Raw genomic sequence first — 20,937 nt, forward strand, 5'->3', positions numbered from 1 at the left:
AAGCAATTCGCTGGTACGAGCTAAAACCATTGCAAAACTCGTTACAAGAATATTCGAAAGGGAAGGCCACTTTAATAATCATTGTTTGTGTGTGGCGGATGCGCTCTCCAAAGTCCGACGTCGTGGAGTGATGTGTCATTGGATTTTCCAAGAAAGACGCATCGCTGGCGAAGCTGGGGATGCTAAGCTGAGATTGACTAAGTTTCACTGATTTAAACAGTAACGTCGCCCGATTCTTGCGTAGCTTTCTTCTTCTCTCTTTTTCTTTTGCGATAATTCTTCCACTAGTTATAGATTATGACAGACATAGCACATTGAGCGAAAAAAAAAAGGAGAAAATATTTCCCGTATCTCACAAGTGTGAATGTACCAAAAACTCTCATGTTTTTTCAGGTCAAAATAGTTTACCATTATTTTTTTCGTAAAGAAAAGATTTAGAAACGTAACCAAATTGAGACTCTTGGAGAGTTTTTAACCTCTGACTTTGAGACTTGCCACAGTACACTCTTGGCAGATTTATCATCGTTCGCCCCGTCTCGTTCTCTTCCTGAATCAAAGTTTCTGAAGAACAAGGAGACGAGATAATCTTCCTTTGGCTAGATCTCGAGCGATGGAGTCCAAGAAGTCGATGCTGGTGGTAATGATCCTGGGCGCTGCCGCCGCGAATGTGTTTGTGAGCGCTGCCGACCCCGACCCGCTGCGAGATTTCGAGGGGTCGGAAGATCTTAGCAATTTCGTGCTGTGAGATGTGTTCAAGAATGGGGTCGTGAGCAATGGACCTGGTGGCGTTCGCGCAGCGATCAACACGACACTGTTCCCAGGAATCACGTACTTTTCTTAACTCTTTGCCTTTGGAGATCCCAATCGAGGTTTTCCTTGGTTTTCTTTGCAGGTCTCAAGGGATAACTTATGTACACTTTAACTCGGTTCCCTGTGGAGTCAATCTCCCACACACGCACCCTCGAGCTTCCGAGCTCCTCACCATGATCTCTGGCGGGCCACTTCAAGTTGGATTCGTGGATACAGCTGGTAGCAAAATAAGCTCTCTCTCGATCTTATAAAGAACATATGGGGTGATTTTCCAGGAGTACCACGCATCAACCTCTTGAACCCGGGCGATATCACGATATTCCCACGGGGAATGATGCACTTTGAGATCAACGTCGGGACCAAGCCTGCGTTTTACATTTCAGCTCTCAACAGCCAAAACCCAGGAACTCTGATAAATAAAGCTTTTCTCTTCACGTTTTTCTGATGTGTGTGTGTAGAAAAGTGGTGGTGCTCTCTTGATGATCCCGGACAGGTCCGTTGCAACTGCGCTCAACGTAGGGCTGGACATGATCCGGAAGCTCAAGGAGAATATGCTGCCATACACCCCGCAGCTCGAGTTGGCCCCACCCGCCGTGTGCGTTCCTGGCCGAGACATCACCACCAAGATTTAAGGTCTTTTGTTTACATTGTCCATTGTAACTAAAGTGATCCATCCTTCACTTGGTTGGGCTTTTCGATGGGAACACTTATATTTAAAGGCTGACTTTGTTTCGAAGCAAGAGGATGGTCGTGTCCAAGTCTCGTGCTGCTGCTGGATTTTCTGGATGATTTACACTCTACCTACTGATTTCATTGCAGTGAATTGCTTGGGTAGCTTGATCAAGCGGTTGATCAAGTGGTTTCTATTTCAAAAACCACTAGGTAGAGGGAGTGCTGTGGATGAGAGTAGTGTTAGCAGCGGAGAGATGCGGAGGAAGAACTTTCTCCGTGTATTCAACTATATATGGATAGTACATATACATGGAACTACTGCCACGTGCTCCATTAAGTCATGCTTCGGTGATACAGCGATCAAGTCGCTCACTACTTGTTAGAGGTAAGATGACGTGGCAGTAGTTCCATGTATATGTACCATCAATACACGGAGAAAGTTCTTCCAGGAAATAATGGAGGAAATAAGACCGATCTCTCCATCTTGATCTCGATCTCGTAGAGATCATTAGAAGTACCACGCATCAACCTCTTGTACCCAGGCGATCTCACGGTTCTCCCGTGAGGAACGATACATTTTGAGCCTCGGCTCTCAACAGCCAAAACCCAGGTAAACAAAACAACATCGCCAGGACCTTTTTGCTGAAATTATTTACGTTATTCTTTTTTCTTAATAGTTTTTGTGTTGTGTGCGTTCCCGGGACAAGGTTGTGAAGCCATGCAACTATTAGGAGCGAAGATTTCAGGCCTGCTTGTAAAAGATGTAAACATAGTACTTTTTGCCACTATAGTTAACGCTTTGAGCGCCAAATAAAAAAACCTAGTACCTGATTGATCCACGACGAACGTCTTGCCTCACGCGTTGTAACGTATTTGTTCCAGTGCTGCCAAAGGAGCCAAAAACTTTTTAGTCTCCCACACCATGAGGAAACAAAGACCTCACCAAAGACATCGAGAGAAAATAGCACCGATGGATTTCCCCCGTGTGGATCGCAAACTTTCAAGGGCGCTGATTTCAATTCAGAGCCCAGCAACAGGGAACGCAGCCGCGACCTGAATTGGAACCAGCACCACCGAAACCTGCAATCCTTGGCTGCTGCAAAAACAAGCACAGGGACGGATTTTTATACACGGAGAGGCCACTGCAAATCGGCAAAAGAAAAAGAGATGTCTCCATACCACTGGAAGATGACAACATGCTCGCCTCCCGCTGCTAAACTCGCGTCCGGCAACTCGCTCAAAAGCTTTGGTGGGAGTGTCGCCATGTCATCCCAGAATGTTGACACACTGTACGCGCAGGGCGAGATGGTCCCCCTTTAAAAGTCGGATATCTGTATAGTGTAAACATCACATTAGCAAAGAAACAAGAGAATCACTAGGTAGAAAAACAGAGAGGGGACAGGCACAGATTACCAGAAAGCTTTTCGAGGCTGGAGTTCCGGATATGTGTACCACCTCTGAGAGCCAAATGAAAGAGAATGTCAGTGCCCATAATAAAAACTAGGAGAGGCATTTTTCACCGTCCCAATGCTGCCTCGTGAAACAAGCCCCGGAACAGCTCAACTGTCTCGCATAGATCCAGGATGATCCTACAACGTAATGCTAGTGCCCCTTTTCGTCGATGCAAGCAAACATCTTTTTTATATCCGTTGCCTGCCAAAGAGAAGCTGTAATCAAGAGAAAATCTCCTCTTAGAAAAGAAACGGACGCTTACCTGATAAGTCTCGTCACGGTGAGCGGAGCTCTTGACCTCGTTTGTGCTGCTCGTAAAAGGTCGCAGCACCCAAGGCTTCCGCTCGCTGGCCGGTTCGCTGGCTTGGAAGTTAATTTTCTGGCTTTAACACCCCCACCTGAGACAACGTAAGTCTCAGTACCGCATCCTTTTGTTATCTTTTCCAGCTTTTAAAATTCTTTTTCTTGATGAACCAGTCATACCTGTGAAAGCGAAGTGCTAGACAAAAGTGTGCACTGGATGTGTACCTCTAGAGTCCCAATCATCGGGCCCCCTTGACCGGTTCTTCCCTTTCCAATGGCGGGTAGCTGCAAATATGAAAGTCAATAAGACCAAGCCAATCAGCCAACCGAGACAAACCAAACGCAAACTTACGAAGAAAAAAACTGGAGTAGCGTTTACCCGTCCATTTCCTAGCACAAGGAAAAGACCGAGTCATCAATCCCCCATACTAAAAAAAATATAAGGAGCGGTAGCGGCCTTCCTAGAAAGAAAAAGAGAGCTCTCGAGTCAACTCCTAGGCACAGAAAAAAGTGTGAAATGGAGAAGAACAGCACCATGAATGGACAAACAGCGTTCTTGTTGCCTTTTCGCGGCCACAAGCGATATATATATATGTATATATATGTGTATATATATATGTATATATATGTGTATATATATATGTATATATATGTGTATATATGTATATATATGTGTATATATATATATATATACATATATATATACATATATATATATATATATACATATATATATATATATATACATATATATACACACATATATACATATATATATATACATATATATACACACATATATATACACACACATATACACACATATATATACACATATATATACATACATACATATACATACATATACATACATATATATACATATATATACACACACACATATACATATATATACACACATATATATACATATATATACACACATATATATACATATATATACACACATATATATACATATATATACACACATATATATACATATATATACACACATATATATACATATATATATATACATATATATATATATACATACATGTATGTATATATATATATGTATATATATGTGTATATATATATATCTATACATACATACATACATATATATACATATGTATGTATATATGTATGTATATATATATATCTATATATATATATCTATATATATGTATATATATATATATATATATATGTATATATATATATATATATATATATATGTATATATATATATATATATATATGTATATATGTATATATGTATATATATGTATATGTATATATGTATATGTATATGTATATATGTATATATGTATATATATGTATATGTATATATGTATATGTATATATGTATATATGTATATATATGTATATGTATATATGTATATATATATATGTATGTATGTATATATATGAGTATGTATATATATATATATGTATGTATATATATATTTATGTATGTATATATATGTATGTATATGTGTATATATATATGTATATATATATGTATGTATGTATATATATATATATATATGTATGTATATATATGAGCATATTAAAGGCTACAAAGTTGACATTTAATACTATTTTTCTTGGCACTGCATTTTTTTAGAGTTGCTTCCTATTTTCCTATCCCAATTATTCACCTCAAGAAATTCTTCACTCATTTCCATTTGTCTTTGAATTTCAAGTAGACCTTCCTACTATTGAGATTCTAGAGAATATTTTAGAAGTGAACATTCTATGTGTGAGTATTCCTGGGAAAATTCCAGATGTAGATGGGCTAGCAAATATTCTAGACATATTTTACACAAAACAAAGAAGTTACTCCACACAATCTTGTCAATAGTCAAAGAGGTGGAAGATGCATAAGCAATTGGTGAGAGTTTGGTGGCAACACTTTGTCCAGGTGGCTTTTAATGGACAACATTTACAGAAGTTCATTCTAAAACAAAAGATGAAGTTTTTGGCATAAATGCCAATGCTTTTATTTTGCAACCCAAAAATTTATATAGTTATTGTGCAGCACTTTGACACAGTACACACCATAGACACACTGCCCCATTTATATTATTCATGGATTAATAGTGATGTTAAGAGATTTACCTAAACTAATAGGTGTCTTAGGCTCAAATGTCTTATCCACAATGATTTCCTGTACCTCATTATAATACTCATCCACAACCAAGACTTTCCCTCCACCACAGCCACAACCTTCTCTTTTTATTATCAACTGATAAAGAGAACTTTGGGGCTTTGGTTCCCTTTAAGTTTTTTCAAAAAGGGGTAAAGTCTCATAATAATTTGGTATAAGGAGTTGTAGCAACAAGGATTTGGGGCATGTGGGCTGCAAGAGTTATCTTCACTTAGCCAATTTCAGTCAATGTTATGGCATCTTTATAATTTATATATGGAAGACACAGTGGTTAACCTTTGTAGAGAACAAAGTTTAGTGCTTGTCTTTGGCCTAACCATTAGATAAAAATCATAACCCTTTGAGACTAGGAGTTGATTGGTGTGGAGAACATTACTAATGCCTATACTCAACACAACAGTCATAACCTTGCTTGCTCCCACACAGAGTGCACCACCCCCACATATTTTTGCAGACCAAAGATACAAAACCAGGAGAACTACAAGCAAGAGGTAGTATAATCTGAATTACCCAAAACTCTGGCTTTATATAATTGAACTCCAACTTCAAGTATATAAATCATGAGAAGAATCGTCAAAAGTTGTTTGTACAATCTTTTGAATTTAAATATACTCTGATACAATTAGATCTATCTACATCAGATAAAGGAAAATTTAATAAGTACTCCCAAACTCACCACTTAACCCCTCACCAACAAAAAGAAACATCCAATTGCACCTTGACCACTCTAACCCTTGTAATATTCCTCCATGATGTTTCCATTGTGGCTGGCAACCTTGTTAGTTATACCAACTTTTGCAACAAAGACACATTTTGCTATACCATAAACAGTCCTTTTGGAGCAGCTTCACTCAAGCCCCTCAAGGGAAAGGAAATTATAGCCCTGGAAATGAAGTTGTGAGTGACGATTTGATGATGGATCACTGGAAATACTAGCAGGGATCGCTGCATTTGAAGCAGTCTCAGATTTGTTTGGTAAGTCCACTTTGTATGTAGCTTTCTTCTTCTTTGTTTTACATCCCGATTACAACAGACATAAAAAAGGCAAGGTATATTATATGGGCCATGGAATATTTTCGGAATATTCTTGTGGAAGTTGGATATGGCATTGCTTTCCAATCCTTGATTCAAGGACATAGGATTTGTGATTCTCAGTCCACCATCCACCATTGTTGCTTTGTTTCTTAGAAATTTATTTCTTGCCTGGAAATTGCTTCACGCTACCTGGCAAGAGACTGGTTTGTATCCAAAAAATCCAGCAGCAGCACGTGTAAACCGCTCTGTCTGGGTGATCACTTTGCAAAGTGTGTCGAGTTTGTAGTTGAAACTCCATTTTCTGTTTTCAAAGACGTCAAACAGAGAGCAACTGTTGCAGGGGTGCTGCATGGGTTCATAGAGGCGGCCTGCAGCAGCAAGGCATCAGAACTTAAAAGCCGCAACAAAGTGAATGATGGATCGTTTTCATTACAAAGGTCATTTTTAATAAACGAAGAAAGCTTCATTTCAGAAAGTCCTTAAATCATTGTGGTGACGTCTTGGTCGGGAATGCATATCGTGGGCGGGGCCAACTCGAGGCGGGGAATATATGGCAACATATTTGCCTTGAACTTTCATATCATGTCCAGTCCTACGTTGAGTGCCATTGCAGAGGACCTGTCTGGGATCTTCAAGAGAGCACCACCACTTGTCTACGCACAAAGAAATGGGGTAAAAAAAACATAGAGAATAATGAGAAAGCTTGCAAAGTTTTTTGTATACCAGATTTCCTGGGTTTTGGCTGTTGAGAGCTGAGATGTAAAATGCAGACTTGGTGCCGACGTTGATCTCAAAGTGCATTGTTCCCACAGGAATATAGTGATATCACCTTGGTACAAGAGGTTGATGTGTGGTACTCCTGGAAATCACAGTATATCTCATTATCTCTCTCTCTCACTCTCACTCGTGCGCGCGCGCCCACACACAGACACAGAGAGAGAGAGAGAGAGAGAGAGAGAGAGAGAGAGAGAGAGAGAGAGAGAGAGAGAGAGGGGGGGGGGGGTCTTATTTCCTACCGGGTGTTTCCACAAATCCAATTTGAAGTGGCCCGCTAGAGATCATCGTGAGCTCGAGGCTGCGTGTGTGGGAGATTGACTCCACAGGGAACCATGTGTTAAAGTGGACATAACTTATCCCTTGAGACCTGGAAAAAAAAGAAAGTAAAACCATGAATGGATTAGTTATTGTGGTATCAAGCAAAGGCAAAGAGGAAGAAATATATGTGATTCCTGGGAAGAGTGTCGTGTTGATCGCTGCGTGAATGCCACTGGGTCCATTGGTCACATCGCCATTCTTGAACACATCTTGCAGCACGAAATTGCTGAGAGCTCCGGATCCCTCGAAATCTTGCAGCTGGTCGGGGTCGGCGGCACTCACAAACACGTTCGTGGTGGCAGCGCAGCACTCAGGATCGTCACCACCAGCATCAACTTCTTGGATTCCATCAAAGAAAGATTATGTCGATGAGATTATTTCTTCTTGAGAAACTTCGAGAAGAGTGCGAAGAGCAAAAGAGAAAATGAGAGGGAGCAAACAAGCGAATGGAAGAGATATGATAAATCTGCCAAGAGTGTGGGGTTTATATACTGTGGCAAGTCTCCAAAGTCTACATAAAAATCTCCAAAACACATGTCTCCATTTCTAGATCTATTATAGGTAAAAGTATACCTCGATTTTTTGCTTGACTAGGTCTCATGTTCCAAATCCAGAGCTAGTCAATAAGAATTGGAGCCAAGACATAGATTTTATCTGACAAACTAACCTTTTTTTGTTGTTTTAGATGGAAACTACAAAGTAAAATTAGCATTTTTTCTATGTTTCAATGCTTACTTTTTTTGTGTTATCTAAAAATAGTCATAAGTACTGAATATACCTAGAATATATTTAGATATTTGGGATATTCTAACGTATTTTTCAAAATTATAAACACTTCCTAGTATATTCATCTTTATTCTATCATATAGATTAATAAATTAAAAACTTCATAGCTCTAACTCAAACACTGAGTTCAATAGTTATTATTCACAAAGTCAGCAAACTTCAAAATTTCAGTAAACTTTATTATCATCATAAAGACAATTGATATTTTTCTTCACTTACAAATGTGATTGAACACTCATTTAATTTCATATATTCATATGGTAAAATATATATTGAGGTTGGGTAGTATGTTTCTAGATGTGCACCAGAAGATCTAAAACACGTTATATATGTATACATATAAATCAACTTCTCTTCTAGCAAAACTCTTAAATGAATCACACATTGATGAATTGAATAAAGAAATAATACTAAATAGGAATAATTCTACTAATGCTCAATTGTGCATAGGTTGAGCTAGTGCAATCTAGATTATAAACTTTTGCAAATTCAACCCACCACCGCTTGCAATTAAACTTAAAATTTCCCTCTAAAAAGTCAGGCTACTTTGCTTTGAGCAAGGACATAAGGTTGGAGAAGCGTTGCTGCAGGGGCATGCTCTCTTCCTGTAGCTCCTCCTGTAAAACATGACAAGCACAAGAAGAAAAATCAGAGGCCAGGCCAGACTCGATCAACCTCGAGCTGCCGGGCTGATGGATTGCGCGGGCGCTGTAAGATGCGATTCCTGTGCAGTTCGTACGGGTACCGATAAGCCCGATCTGTGCTGCTGTCAAGGGCCTCCTCAGCCTTGTCTCCCCGCCGCCACTGTTACGCTAAATCAAAAACAAAGGAGGAGGAGGTGGCTTACCGGCTGCAATTGGTTGGCGGCGAGAGTGGTCCAGAGGAGAAACACCGAGGTGGGGTGAGTGGAGCGAGAGCGAGGGGCGGGAGGCGGGTTGGCCGGTGTAGCGTAGTAAATCTTCTTGTGGGCAAGCCATGGCTTGACACATCGGCGCAGCTTCAGTGGGAGCTCCCGATGCGGCCGCGGATAGGGTAAATGCCGCGGCATCTTTGGTCGCACCCAAATTTCTGGCTAGAAATACAAAGATGAACGAGCATTTTAATGCTTGCGCTTCTTATCTTGTGCCACCTTTTTCTTTCTCTTTTTCACGGCTTTTGGCGTCTTAGTTTTGCGGGCTTCTCGCTGTTCTTCCTTCACTTTCTTCTTGTGCTCTTTCCTGGCTGATCTCCGCTCCTCCCGGCTCTCCTTATTTGTTTCGTCTTCCTCGGAGTCTCCTTCTTGGTCACTGCTATCACTGCTTGAGGAGGCTGCTCCCGAGAGTACTAGCTGATCAGTCTCTGCCTCTGCTGTCGCCGGTTGCTTCTCTTGTTTTTCAAGTAAAGATGGAACTTGGCGAACTCCGGACAGATCTTCTTTGAGCCCGGTGATTGTCTGGTAGTAAATCCCCTCTGTGTCTTTACCCGTCGCTATGCGCTGGATATCTCTTTCGTAATCCTGGACTTGATCTAGAGTCCGAGGGATAAACGCCTGGCGTGGAAAAGTGAAGCTCAGATCCGAACCAAGCGCAACACTCTACTTACTTGGACGAAGACGGCATCCGCAACGTCGTCCGCAGTGGAGGAAATCCTTTCCTCGATTCGCTTTTGGATCTGGAAAACGCATCTAAGGGGCAAGCTTCAGGCGAACAAAACACTTACTTCATGAAGATAAGTTTCCACTTGGTCGTCGTTTATCGACGGGTCCACTATGAAATCAAACAGCTCCCTCACGGTCATGACAGCTACACCTCCTTTCTTGAAAAAATCCTACAGAGATTGGGTTAGATCGACTACTCACACATAATAATCCTCACGTTGACATGGACGCAATCTTGCCTGAGGAAGTCCAAGGCTCGGGGATGATCGAGGTCCACTGATTGAGAGACATCAATAATATAAAGATGGCCCTGTCACAAAAACGTTTACCAGACTAGCTTCTCTTAAAACATCGACTTACCTCGTGATATAGCACGTTGTATTCACTAAGATCACCGTGAACTAACCGACACCTTTGGTACATGGTACGCATTATTTGTACAATCTACACAAATTACATGAGGAGAAAAAAAACATACAAAGAAAAGACTGACCTCCAGATAAGATTCACGGTACTTCGTATCCGAGAGCGCTGCATCTTTTAGACGGGGGGCTGCCCAGCCATCCCTCCCTGTCATACAGAAACTAATTCAGTGAAAGGAACAATCTAATCTGCGTCAAACGACTTGCCTATGAAATCCATGACTAGAACATGGAGTCGCAGGACAAGAGGAGATGGTGCTCGAATTCCAGAAGCTTTGAGCCTGTTACGTAACGTAACCGTTAAGAGAGACCAGAGAAAAATAAGGAAGAAAAAAGACCTCAAGAGATTTCGCATTTCTTTCTCCGCCCACGTCTTGACCATTTTTCGTGGATTATGCTTAGAATAACCATGCCTGAACCGAAAGTCTCCTTGCACATACTTATCCCGATCTCTGAGATTTCACACGTCATATACCATAACGATTTGGTTCTAGACTTACTTGAAGACAAGGATCGAAGTTTTATAAACCTTTACAGCCAGTTCTTCTCCACTCTCTGTAGTGGCATGGTACACATTAGCCTGTAAATGAAACAGCAGAAGATTGAAACTTAAGAAAACACAGTTGCAAAAGCTTTGCCTCTTTTCCGGTGGATATACAGCCATTGATATCATGAAAGACTCCCCGATTTAACATTTTGAAAAGAACCATTCGAGTTCGAGGGTCCAAAACCTGCAATCTGTGTCATAAGCAAGAATAAAACATAATTTTTTTTTTTACTTGCTCCACAGTAGCTCTATCAGATTTTTCGTGAACGCGAACTCGACCTTCAGCTTGCTTGCGCACATTATCGCGTACCATTGTCGTGACAGAATTTGACATGACTGTATTGGTCTGACCTTCCCATTCCTAAGCCACGTAAAAGCAATGTAAAGAGAGAGAGGAAAAAAAACCACTATCAATGACTTACATGCAAAGGTCCGGCGCGTATGTGTGACAAAAACCTTTGATTTTGATTGTTTCGCGGCTGGAGCGCATTTTTCTGGAGAGCATTCTCGACACCTCCATTCGCATTTGGTCGATAATGGAACGAAGAATCAACAGCTCCACTTCTAGCGCCTAAAACACAAGGAAATTTCGACACAAAGACCCCTCAAACACCAATCCATACCTTCGTGGACGTCGAGCCAGTCCAATGCACCCGCCAGATCCTCTTCCTCCTCCCATTCCTCATCGTCCAGATAGGCATCCACGGATTCATCGCAAGAATCGGGCAATTCCACCTCGGGCGCGCCCGCCATCGCTGCCCAGGAACCCTAAACCCCTAAACCCTAAATCACTTAAACAAAGCTATTGCGAATGTTCTTCGCCTACGCGCGCTTTAAGTTTGGCGAGCGAATGTGGGTGGATTCCACATCAGGAGCGCTCGGAAATTTCTCCATCCTTTTGATCTCTTGACCGATCGTACGAGAGCGATCGGTCTCTCCTCCTTGGATTTATTTAAACAAGAGTGGAATCGATAGCCACAGTTGGAGTTTTGAGAGCTTTTGGCCATGGATTTCACGCTATTCTTCTTCCTCTTCTTCTCCCTGGTTTTTCTCTCGATGGTTTCTTCGCATCCAACTCACAGCGATTGCAACTCCGAGTCGGTCTCGCTTTTTTCTTGCTTCCCTCTCCTCCAGATGCAAAGCAAGGAAATCCCCGACGACTGCTGCGTCCATCTCCAAAACTCTCTCGCCGAGAATCTCCCCTGCCTGTGCGATCTCATCCACAGCGGCGGACAGTACTCGATCAACGAATCCATCGCCATGGAGCTTCCACAAATGTGTGACATCCACAACTTTGATTCCAGCACACAGTGCTCGTCAAGCAACCATGGTTTGTGTCAAGAACTTGGATCTTTCGTTTGGATGGTATGAAAAAAATCTGGTTTTTTTTCTTCCAGCTCCTCCGTTTGTAGCTGGGATTTCTTCCGTCCACCATCCGCCGCCACCACCGTTCTTCCAGCCTTTTGGATCGTTCCCAAATTTTTCGAGCAGCTCCAAGTTTGTGCCACTGATCCTTTGGATTGCGAGCATTGTCACGACGATCTTCCTGTACTGAAAGAGTGAATAGCAAAGAAAAGTTCTAAAGTGTCAAAGAATGTTCTATAAGCAAAAGCTAGAGCTAGCTATGGCGGATTTTCGAGCTAGATTAGACTAGTCATGCTATCACACACCTCTGTCACAGTATAACTTAACAAAAAATAAAGTATGGTTATAAGAAGATGCTTATCCAATGACAGGAAGGGCATATGGTTTTTCGAAAGGACGAGCAAGCGGCAGCGCATTGCCCTAATCCATTCGTCGCAGCTCAGCTCGATCGAGAGCGATGGCGCAATCGGCCGCCAAGGTTGCCTTCATCGGTCTGGGAGCGATGGGATTCGGCATGGCATCGACGCTCGTTCGTTCCGGATTCCAAGTCCAGGGATATGATGTGAGTGATCGATCGATCGATCGATATTATCGGTTTCTAGTGGTGAAATGTGGGAATCTCTGCAGATTTCGGAGCCGGCTATGCAGCGATTTTGCGAAATAGGTGGATCGTCCAGCTCCAGTCCAGCCCATGCAGCTCAAGGTTTTGTGTGAACATTTTTTGTTTCATTTCTTCTGACTGCTAATTTCGATTGGAGCGAGCAGACGCTTCGATTCTGATTGTTATGGTGACCAATTCGGATCAAGCTGACGCTGTTCTTTTTGGATCGAACGGAGCTGCCGCTGGTAATATCATCCAAGCAAATTCTAGTTCATTTTTTTCTTGGCTGTTTCTTCTTGTAGTTGTTCCTGAAGGAGCAGTCATTGTAATTTGCTCAACCGTGGCACCTGGATACATCCGAAAGCTCGACAAGAAACTGACAGGTGAGTGCTACTTTCTAGCTGGAAGTCTCTATCTTTCTAACTTATCATTCTTTTCCAGAAAGAAAACTCTACCTAGTGGATGCACCAGTTTCTGGTGGTGTCGCGAGAGCAGCTAACGGAACGCTCACAGTATGCATCACTTACATAACCTCCAATTCTTTTGGTGTCTAAAACTCTGGGATTGTCAGATAATGGCTGCAGGATCGAAAGTAGCTTTTGACAAAGCTATGCCGGTTCTTTCAGGTGAAATGATATTTTGATGAATATGAGCACTAACTGGCTGTAAGTTTTAACAGCTATGAGTGAGAAACTTTACATCATAGACGGTGGCATTGGAGCAGGAAGGCTCGTTTTCCATCTTTTATAACTACATTGCTTTACACTTACCTTTTTTCCTTTTGCAGTTCTGTCAAAATGGTAAACCAGCTACTTGCAGGAGTCCACATTGCTGCATCTGCAGAGGCAATGGCCTTCGCAGCTCGCGTGGGATTAAATACAAGACTTGTATACGAGGTTGTGTCACATTCATCGGGGAGCTCATGGTGGGTGTTTTACTTTCTTACTTACACGTTTTTAAGCTGGCTAATGCAGGATGTTCATCAATCGTGTGCCGCATATGCTGGATGATGATTATTTCCCTCATTCCGCTCTTAACATATTCGTAAAAGACCTTGTAAGCGTTGTTGTGCCCGAGCCTGCACCTTTTGGTAGAACTTAAGAACTTCGATTCAACGCATTTTCCTTACGTTTTACTTTCAGGGTATTGTCTTATCTGAAGGGAGGGAACACGTATTTCCACTTCCACTGGCTGCAGCAGCTCATCAACAATTTTTACTGGGTAGGAAGAGCTGCTTTCCACTGATGTTGCTGACTATGCTTACATTTATCAGGATCTTCATCTGGGTATGGTCGTGAAGACGATGCTGCAGTTGTCAAGGTCCTTTCGTTTCTCGCATTTGCATAACAAGGCTTCTGTGCTTGCCGCCAGGTGTGGGAGAAAACCGCAGGGATTAAAGTGTCTTCTCCAACCATTGATTCTCTTAAGACACCAGAAGATGCTGGCCGTCCAGAAAAAATTGCATTTATTGGACTCGGAGCCATGGGCTTGCGCATGGCTTCTAGGCTCGTTGCTAAGAAGTTTTCCGTCTGTGGCTTTGACGTAAGTCCTTTTATAGAAGTCCAGTTTCTTTGAAAGTTTATTTACAGGTGTCAAAGTCCGCATTAACGAAATTTGAAGAAATTGGGGGTCTTGCTGGCAGGAGCCCCGCAACGGCCGCAAAAGGTAGCAATGAACATGCAAACTAAAGCTATTGACTTCGATTTTCAGGTTCTCAAGTTCTATTTATCATGGTTGCTACTGAAGACCAAATAGAGAACGTTCTGTTTGCTGATGATGGAGCATTGTCAGGTAGATCTAATACGTGGCTTCATGACGATCAAAACACATTTTTTGTGTTTTACAGCATTGACTGCTGAAGCGGCCATTGTGATATGTTCCACTGTATCTCCTGATTACATTACAAATCTCGGAACTCGGCTCGAAGGTAATGAATGCATTCTACAAGTTCTCCGTAACATGCTGTTATATAGATCGAGGCATCCATATGGTGGACGCTCCAGTCTCAGGGGGAACAAAAGGAGCAGCAAATGGATCCTTGAGTGTAATATCAGTTTGGTCGTTTTTTTTATGGCTAACTATCTCGACTCTCATGCAGATAATGGCTAGCGGTACGAACGAGGGTTTGAAGATGGCGTATCCCGTGCTTTCAGGTACATAAGACATAGGCTATTTGATGGAACTGAAATGTGCACTTGGCAATGCACTGATGCAGCACTTGGGGACAAGCTATATTTTATTGGAGGCGGTGCTGGAGCTGGCAGGTGTGGTCAATAACATACAATTGTGGCTTACTTATAATTACGAGTTACATACAGCACTATGAAGATGGTAAACCAGCTTTTAGCGGGTATCCACCTTGTTGTTGCAGCAGAGGCCGTAGCGTTGGGGGCTCGTGCAGGGCTTGACACACAGCTGGTTTTCGACATAATCTCAAATGCTGCCGGAAGTTCATGGTAATTTTCATGTTTTCCTTCAATACTGGCAACTAACTTTTCACTGCCTTTTGAAAGGATGTTTGTCGACCGTGTTCCGCGCATGCTAAGTGGTGATTACTCTTCACACTCCAACCTAGATACTTTTGTTAAGGATCTGGTACGAAGTCTTTTTGTTTTTAGATTCTTCTAATTTTTTTGAACAAACTACAGGGAATTGTTCTTGATGTTGCCAAAAAGCTGTGTATAGCGGTTCCGCTGGCTTCTGCTGCTCATCAGCTTTTTCTAGCGGGTAAAATTATGGTATCTTATGAACTTGTACGTAAGTTTTTTAACAGGTTCCGCTTCCGGCTTGGGTAAGCAAGACGATGCAGCTGTTGTTAAGGTACATTTGAATTGTAGGGCGTCCTTGAAAATGTAAAGGAATTTTTTTTTCTGCAGGTCTATCAGCAGCTGTCCGGTGTAAAAGTTGCTACGACCAAGAGTCAAGCAGAAAGCAGCGATCTGAAAGCTGAATCTGCATCTTTACTTCCAATCATTGCCAAGGATGTCGCCTTTACGAATTTGCCAGAGGAATATCACGAGGATCCGATTGAGGCAATATGCGATGCAAAACGTGAAGAAAAAGCAAAAGTTCTTGTTGTTTTGGATGACGATCCTACTGGAACACAAACGGTACACGATGTCACAGTTCTGACAGAGTGGTAAGCCATATAATTTGATCTTCCATATCTCCTCTCATTTGGGATTGTTTCAGGGGCATTGAGTCCATAAAGAAAGAGTTTCAAAAATCTCCTGCTTGCTTCTTCATACTTACCAACTCCAGAGCTTTGAGCACTGGCAAGGTGAGTTATAAAACTCTACACTGGTCTACTTATGACGGTGGTGGCAGGCAGTTGAGTTGACAAAAGCGATATGTCGCAATGTTGACGCTGCAGCATCTTCTTGTGGAAACGTTGGTTACACTATTGTGCTTCGCGGCGATTCAACTCTTCGCGGTCACTTTCCCGAGGTAAACTTTCTTGAACGGAAGGAAAACAGGTAAGAATAAGTGACTGTCTGAACCTTCGTATTTCAGGAAGCAGATGCAGTATGTGATGTTATTGGAGAGTCAGATGCATGGATAATCTGTCCATTTTTCTGGCAAGGAGGTCGCTATACTATCAATGATATTCATTATGTTTCTGATGGAACTATGTAAGACTGAGCATGCGCGTTCTAGTCATTGATTTTTTCTTTTTTGTAAGGCTTGTGCCTGCGGGACAAACGGAGTTTGCGCAGGACTCCGTTTTTGGATACAAGTCATCAAACCTTCGCGAGGTGACATTCCGTGATTTCTTTTGAAATTTGATGGTGATTCGTAAAATGCAGTGGGTGGAAGAAAAAACTAAAGGTCGAGTATCCTTTGGAGATGTAGCTTCTGTTTCTATTGCTACAATTCGTAAAGGAGGCCCCTCTGCCGTATGTGAACAGCTATGTAATCTCTCGAAGGTAGCAGTCTGTTTTACATCTATTTTCAGCGGCAGTGATCTGGACTCTTACAGAATTCGATTTGCGTGGTGAATGCCGCTAGCGAAAGAGATATTTCCGTGTTCGCTGCTGGAATGATCCAAGTGAGTGTTTGCTGCATGCATCTGTCAGCTTCTAACCTCGTGCATTCTAGGCTGAGGGAAAAGGAAAACGTTTTCTTTGTCGAACAGCTGCAGGTTTTGTGTCTGCCCGGATTGGGCTCAGGTCCAAGCCACCCGTTACTCCAGTGGACCTTGAAGCAGACAAACAAACAAGCTGGCTAAACGGTGGCCTTATACTTGTGGGATCCTACGTGCCTAAAACTACAAAACAGGTTTGTCTTCCTTGGATTCACTCACAACAAACTTTGTAAGCCTTCAGGTGGAAGAGCTGAAACTAAAACGGAGAGGAAGTTCTCTCCAGTCTCTAGATGTAAGTTTCAGTGTAATGTATCGAGAACTAGCGTCGTTGTTTTTTCCAGGTTTATGTTATAGCTATGACCATGAGTCCAGACAATGTAAGAGATGCAGAGATTGCTAGAGTATCTAATGCGGCAGATGTGTTTCTATCGGCCGGACAAGATACACTAATCGTTACAAGCCGTGTCCTTGTAACAGGAAGCAGTAAGTTTTAAGAAATGTTTTGATCAATGACACATTTTGTTTCTTTCAGGTAATTTAGAGAGCCTTGATATTGGAAACAAAGTCAGCTCAGCATTGGTCGAAATTGTTAAGCGTATTCATACTCGTCCCCGGTACATAATTGCGAAGGTTAAAAACTTAGTGGTCATCATCATTAGCAGTCCACATAACGACGTTCTTACAACAGGGTGGCATAACGTCGTCGGACCTGGCAACAAAGGCTATGGGCGCGAGCCGAGCAGAAGTTGTGGGGCAGGCATTAGCAGGAGTACCTATGTGGAAGCTTGGACCTGGAAGTCGGCATCCTGGAATCCCGTACATAGTATTTCCGGGTGAGTTTCTAATTTGCCGTTCTTTTTTTCTTATGTCTGTAAGCCGCAGGGAACGTTGGAGGAGTGGATGCTCTTGCCACTGTTGTGTCTCGCTGGGCAAGACCGAAACGAAAATCAACCAAAGACATTCTTATGGTAATATTTTAAAGCTTGAGAAGTCACTCAAAAAGTGTTTCCTCCCTAGGATGCTGAAAGTGGAGGATATGCGGTGGGAGCTTTTAATATCTACAATTTGGAGGGGGCGAAAGCTGTGATAAGTGCGGCTGAAGCCGAAAAAAGTCCAGCTATCCTGCAGGTGATTTAACAATTAAGCTCCCCTTTAACAAGCAGCTCTTATTCACTTTGTTTATGCATTTGCAAAAGATTCATCCAGCTGCTTATCGGCATGGTGGGCGGGCTTTGGTGGCCTCCTGCACTGCTGCTGCAAAAAGTGCTAACGTACGTAAATCTGTTCACTTTTGGCTTTCTTGAATAAGTTAACAATCCACAATCACATACAGGTGCCTATAACTGTTCATTTCGACCATGGCAATGATGAAGCAGAACTTGTGGAGACCTTGGAGCTGGTAAAGCGACATTATCACGCTTTCTCTTTTTCTATGTACAAATGTTTTTTTACAGGGATTCGATTCAATAATGGCTGATGGGTCGCACCTAGCATTTGACGACAATGTGGCATTTACCAAGCGTATAGCATCGATGGCACATTCAAAGGGCCTCGTTGTAGAGGCCGAGCTCGGCAGGCTCTCGGGTACAGAAGACGATCAGACCGTCGAAGAATACGAGTCGAAGCTCACCGATATCGACCAGGTTGGCCTCTCGTTTACAAATTCCGCTAAAACTTTCAACTTGTCGTGGGGTTTTCTTTTTCTCTTCCAGGCGAAAGAGTTCCTGGAAAAGACTTGCGTAGACGGACTTGCTGTGTGCGTCGGCAATGTCCATGGGAAGTACCCGGCAAGTGGACCGAAACTGGACATGGAACTTCTCAAGGTTTGTGTGTGCCACGCTCTCTGCAATTTGTATAGTATCCCGACAGATCAATCTGATAAGTTTGACATGCAGGAGCTGAGAAAGACGGCTGCTGACCGTGGAGTGCTCCTTGTCTTGCACGGAGCTTCGGGCCTACCAGCAAGCATGATCCAGGTGACGGAAAAAAAGACACTCTTTTTTGATTTTGAAGCTTTAATCCAATCCAATCCAATGCTACAGGCCTGCATTGACAACGGTGTACGCAAGTTCAACGTAAACACCGAGCTCCGGACGGCCTACACGGAAGCAATCGTGAGCTGCTCCGGAAAGAGAGACATTCTGGAGATGATGAAGCACGCTCAATCCGCCATGGAAGCTGTAGCGGCGAGCAAAATGAGGAGCTTTGGCTCATCAAGGAGATCCCCGGGCATCATGAGAGAATGAAGAACCAAAAGAGCACAGAGGTAGCAAATGATGGGGAATCCAGAAGTGACAATCAAATTGGTGATAATCATCATTCCGTGGAACTTGACGCATCCATGAATGATCGATTCAGCTCACGGTGAGCTTTGTCAATCGTGGACTTTGAGAAGAAGTATATCAGATTTGGATCTCTTGGATGGTTCGTAGGTAATGACGTGAGTGGCGCGAAACTCTCGTGAATATGCTGTGACCAGCAGTGCCAGACAAAACGAATCTTTGGATTTTAAATTTTAAAAAAGATCCCTCCAGAATGGCGGCTGGACGCCACTCCAGCCGCAATTTGGAACGACCTGGCCAAACTTCCTCGCAAACCAGGGTAAATCCCCACACCTAATAAAAATCTCCGAGGGTTTTAGAGAATTTTCTTCCAAGCAAAGAAAGCGAGAGCGAGAAAAGAAAGAGAGAAGAGCGCGAGAAGAAGAAAGTGGTTCTTGATTGGATCTTGATCAAGCAAAGGTATCTCTATTTCATCCATCCAAGTCAAATGTGTCGAGGGCTTAGCGAGCCGATCGATCCTCCTCCCGGCGACTACTCGGACGATGGCTGGCTGCCCAAGTGGCTGCTGGACTGGGAGATGGACGTCGAGGACTTGAATTCGCTGCCGCCGCCGCAGATGGAGCTGAGCCCGGACGATCTCTTCCAGGACGAGCTCCTCCTCCAGGACGCCATCTGGTCAATCTCCTCGTCCAGCGCCTCCAGCAATGCGGCCTCGCCCATGGATTCATCGCCCATCACCCCCAATTTGCAGCAGATCGAGCTGACAGTCCAAGAAGAGGAGCGCCGCCAACAACCGCCGCCACCCCCGCTAGTGGACGAAATCCCCGCCAAGATCCCCAAATTGGAAGCGCAGGACGCCAATGCGGGTTCTCTACTCCGCCAATTCGCTCGAGAAGAGCAGAGCCAGACCGATCCAGCGTCCGCGATCGTGGAAACCCAGGGCGGCGAGTCCAAGCGATCCAGTCCCGCCCAGCCGATCAAACACTACCGCGGCGTGCGCCAGCGGCCGTCCGGCAAGTGGGGCGCGGAGATCCGAGACCCACAGCAGAGGGTCCGGCTGTGGCTCGGCTCGTACGGCACCGCCGAGGCGGCGGCGCTGGCGTACGACGCCGCCGCCAGGAGGATCAAGGGGAAGAAGGCCAAGCTCAACTTCAAGGACGAGGAATCGCTGGCGTACGCCAAGCTCCACCACCCGCCGGCGGCGCTGAGGAGCAAGAAGCGCGCGAGGCGGTGCACGAGCGGCGATGGCGGCGGCGGCGGGGACGGCATATTCCAGACATATACCCGCGGCTACGGGGATATTCTGGGCGCGCTGGAGGATATGCCCCCGGCTCTCAAGGACAAGTTTGCGCGGTTTCTAAGCGGCTGCTACGATTCCAGCAGCTAGAGTGTGGATCGCGATCGAGCGGAAATGTAAATAGGATGAATCCATCATTCCGGGGACTTTTTTTTGATTAGTTGGAGACAGCGCACACGAGGGTCGCGATCGTGTTGTCAAAGTGAATAACACTTGGTTTGGTTGTTTAATCACAGCCAACCAAGCCGGCAATTTGCAATCTTCACGTAACCCTTGTCACGCTCCAGCCAGACTTGACTATAAGATGCGAAAGGTTTTGTTTGATTTTGTCACGTATATTATTGCCAGCGGGCAATGTGACAATCTCTACG

General features: G+C 43.5%; 5 protein-coding genes and 1 long non-coding RNA gene across 7 annotated transcripts; 3 read left to right on the forward strand and 3 right to left on the reverse strand.

Annotated features, from left to right (window-relative positions):
- The first annotated feature begins 522 nt into the window (after positions 1 to 522).
- Positions 523 to 1,442, forward strand: LOC9660284 (germin-like protein 5-1). The gene is made up of 4 exons (XM_024674453.1): positions 523 to 828; positions 893 to 1,029; positions 1,086 to 1,222; positions 1,269 to 1,442. The coding sequence occupies exons 2-4, from the start codon at positions 984 to 986 to the stop codon at positions 1,440 to 1,442; spliced, it is 357 nt and encodes a 118-aa protein (XP_024530221.1). The 5' UTR covers positions 523 to 828; positions 893 to 983.
- An 802-nt stretch (positions 1,443 to 2,244) lies between these two features.
- LOC9659485 lies at positions 2,245 to 3,092 on the reverse strand. Its single transcript, XR_002992319.1, has 5 exons — positions 3,003 to 3,092; positions 2,896 to 2,939; positions 2,662 to 2,813; positions 2,426 to 2,578; positions 2,245 to 2,366 (listed from the first exon to the last, which is right to left on the reverse strand). It is a non-coding gene; the product is annotated as an uncharacterized LOC9659485 (long non-coding RNA).
- Positions 3,093 to 8,705: 5,613 nt separating this feature from the next.
- On the reverse strand, positions 8,706 to 9,400 carry LOC112346188. Of its 2 annotated transcripts, none has more exons than XM_024674506.1 (3): positions 9,180 to 9,400; positions 9,008 to 9,118; positions 8,706 to 8,949 (listed from the first exon to the last, which is right to left on the reverse strand). In XM_024674506.1, exons 1-3 carry the CDS (start codon positions 9,378 to 9,380, stop codon positions 8,875 to 8,877), a joined length of 387 nt encoding a protein of 128 aa, XP_024530274.1. In that variant the 5' UTR covers positions 9,381 to 9,400; the 3' UTR covers positions 8,706 to 8,874. The 2 variants fall into 2 exon arrangements, with proteins under 2 accessions (XP_024530274.1, XP_024530273.1); XM_024674505.1 differs by having other exon boundaries at positions 9,008 to 9,136.
- An 11-nt stretch (positions 9,401 to 9,411) lies between these two features.
- LOC9660285 (serine/threonine-protein kinase RIO1) lies at positions 9,412 to 11,716 on the reverse strand. Its single transcript, XM_024674504.1, has 13 exons — positions 11,561 to 11,716; positions 11,360 to 11,508; positions 11,170 to 11,298; positions 11,029 to 11,121; positions 10,891 to 10,970; positions 10,729 to 10,842; positions 10,598 to 10,671; positions 10,462 to 10,538; positions 10,329 to 10,412; positions 10,186 to 10,278; positions 10,031 to 10,138; positions 9,914 to 9,982; positions 9,412 to 9,860 (listed from the first exon to the last, which is right to left on the reverse strand). The coding sequence occupies exons 1-13, from the start codon at positions 11,688 to 11,690 to the stop codon at positions 9,432 to 9,434; spliced, it is 1,629 nt and encodes a 542-aa protein (XP_024530272.1). The 5' UTR covers positions 11,691 to 11,716; the 3' UTR covers positions 9,412 to 9,431.
- Positions 11,717 to 11,855: 139 nt separating this feature from the next.
- Positions 11,856 to 12,529, forward strand: LOC112346151 (protein YLS3-like). The gene is made up of 2 exons (XM_024674403.1): positions 11,856 to 12,267; positions 12,335 to 12,529. The coding sequence occupies exons 1-2, from the start codon at positions 11,943 to 11,945 to the stop codon at positions 12,490 to 12,492; spliced, it is 483 nt and encodes a 160-aa protein (XP_024530171.1). The 5' UTR covers positions 11,856 to 11,942; the 3' UTR covers positions 12,493 to 12,529.
- A 162-nt stretch (positions 12,530 to 12,691) lies between these two features.
- On the forward strand, positions 12,692 to 19,402 carry LOC9660286. The gene is made up of 42 exons (XM_024674333.1): positions 12,692 to 12,864; positions 12,930 to 13,005; positions 13,068 to 13,148; positions 13,206 to 13,286; positions 13,345 to 13,415; positions 13,475 to 13,529; positions 13,583 to 13,631; positions 13,691 to 13,828; positions 13,878 to 13,959; positions 14,046 to 14,124; positions 14,177 to 14,223; positions 14,275 to 14,445; positions 14,493 to 14,568; positions 14,614 to 14,694; positions 14,750 to 14,830; positions 14,877 to 14,947; positions 15,002 to 15,056; positions 15,119 to 15,167; positions 15,222 to 15,359; positions 15,417 to 15,498; positions 15,552 to 15,630; positions 15,677 to 15,723; positions 15,780 to 16,042; positions 16,096 to 16,183; positions 16,231 to 16,350; positions 16,417 to 16,535; positions 16,586 to 16,658; positions 16,710 to 16,829; positions 16,883 to 16,951; positions 17,002 to 17,181; positions 17,229 to 17,279; positions 17,329 to 17,470; positions 17,520 to 17,617; positions 17,676 to 17,820; positions 17,870 to 17,955; positions 18,005 to 18,115; positions 18,184 to 18,258; positions 18,321 to 18,386; positions 18,442 to 18,630; positions 18,700 to 18,810; positions 18,883 to 18,963; positions 19,030 to 19,402. The coding sequence occupies exons 1-42, from the start codon at positions 12,760 to 12,762 to the stop codon at positions 19,231 to 19,233; spliced, it is 4,185 nt and encodes a 1,394-aa protein (XP_024530101.1). The 5' UTR covers positions 12,692 to 12,759; the 3' UTR covers positions 19,234 to 19,402.
- The last annotated feature ends 1,535 nt before the right edge of the window (positions 19,403 to 20,937 follow it).

This window comes from Selaginella moellendorffii, unplaced genomic scaffold (genome assembly GCF_000143415.4).
Source record: "Selaginella moellendorffii unplaced genomic scaffold, v1.0 SELMOscaffold_12, whole genome shotgun sequence".
NCBI classification, from domain to species: Eukaryota; Viridiplantae; Streptophyta; class Lycopodiopsida; order Selaginellales; family Selaginellaceae; genus Selaginella; species Selaginella moellendorffii.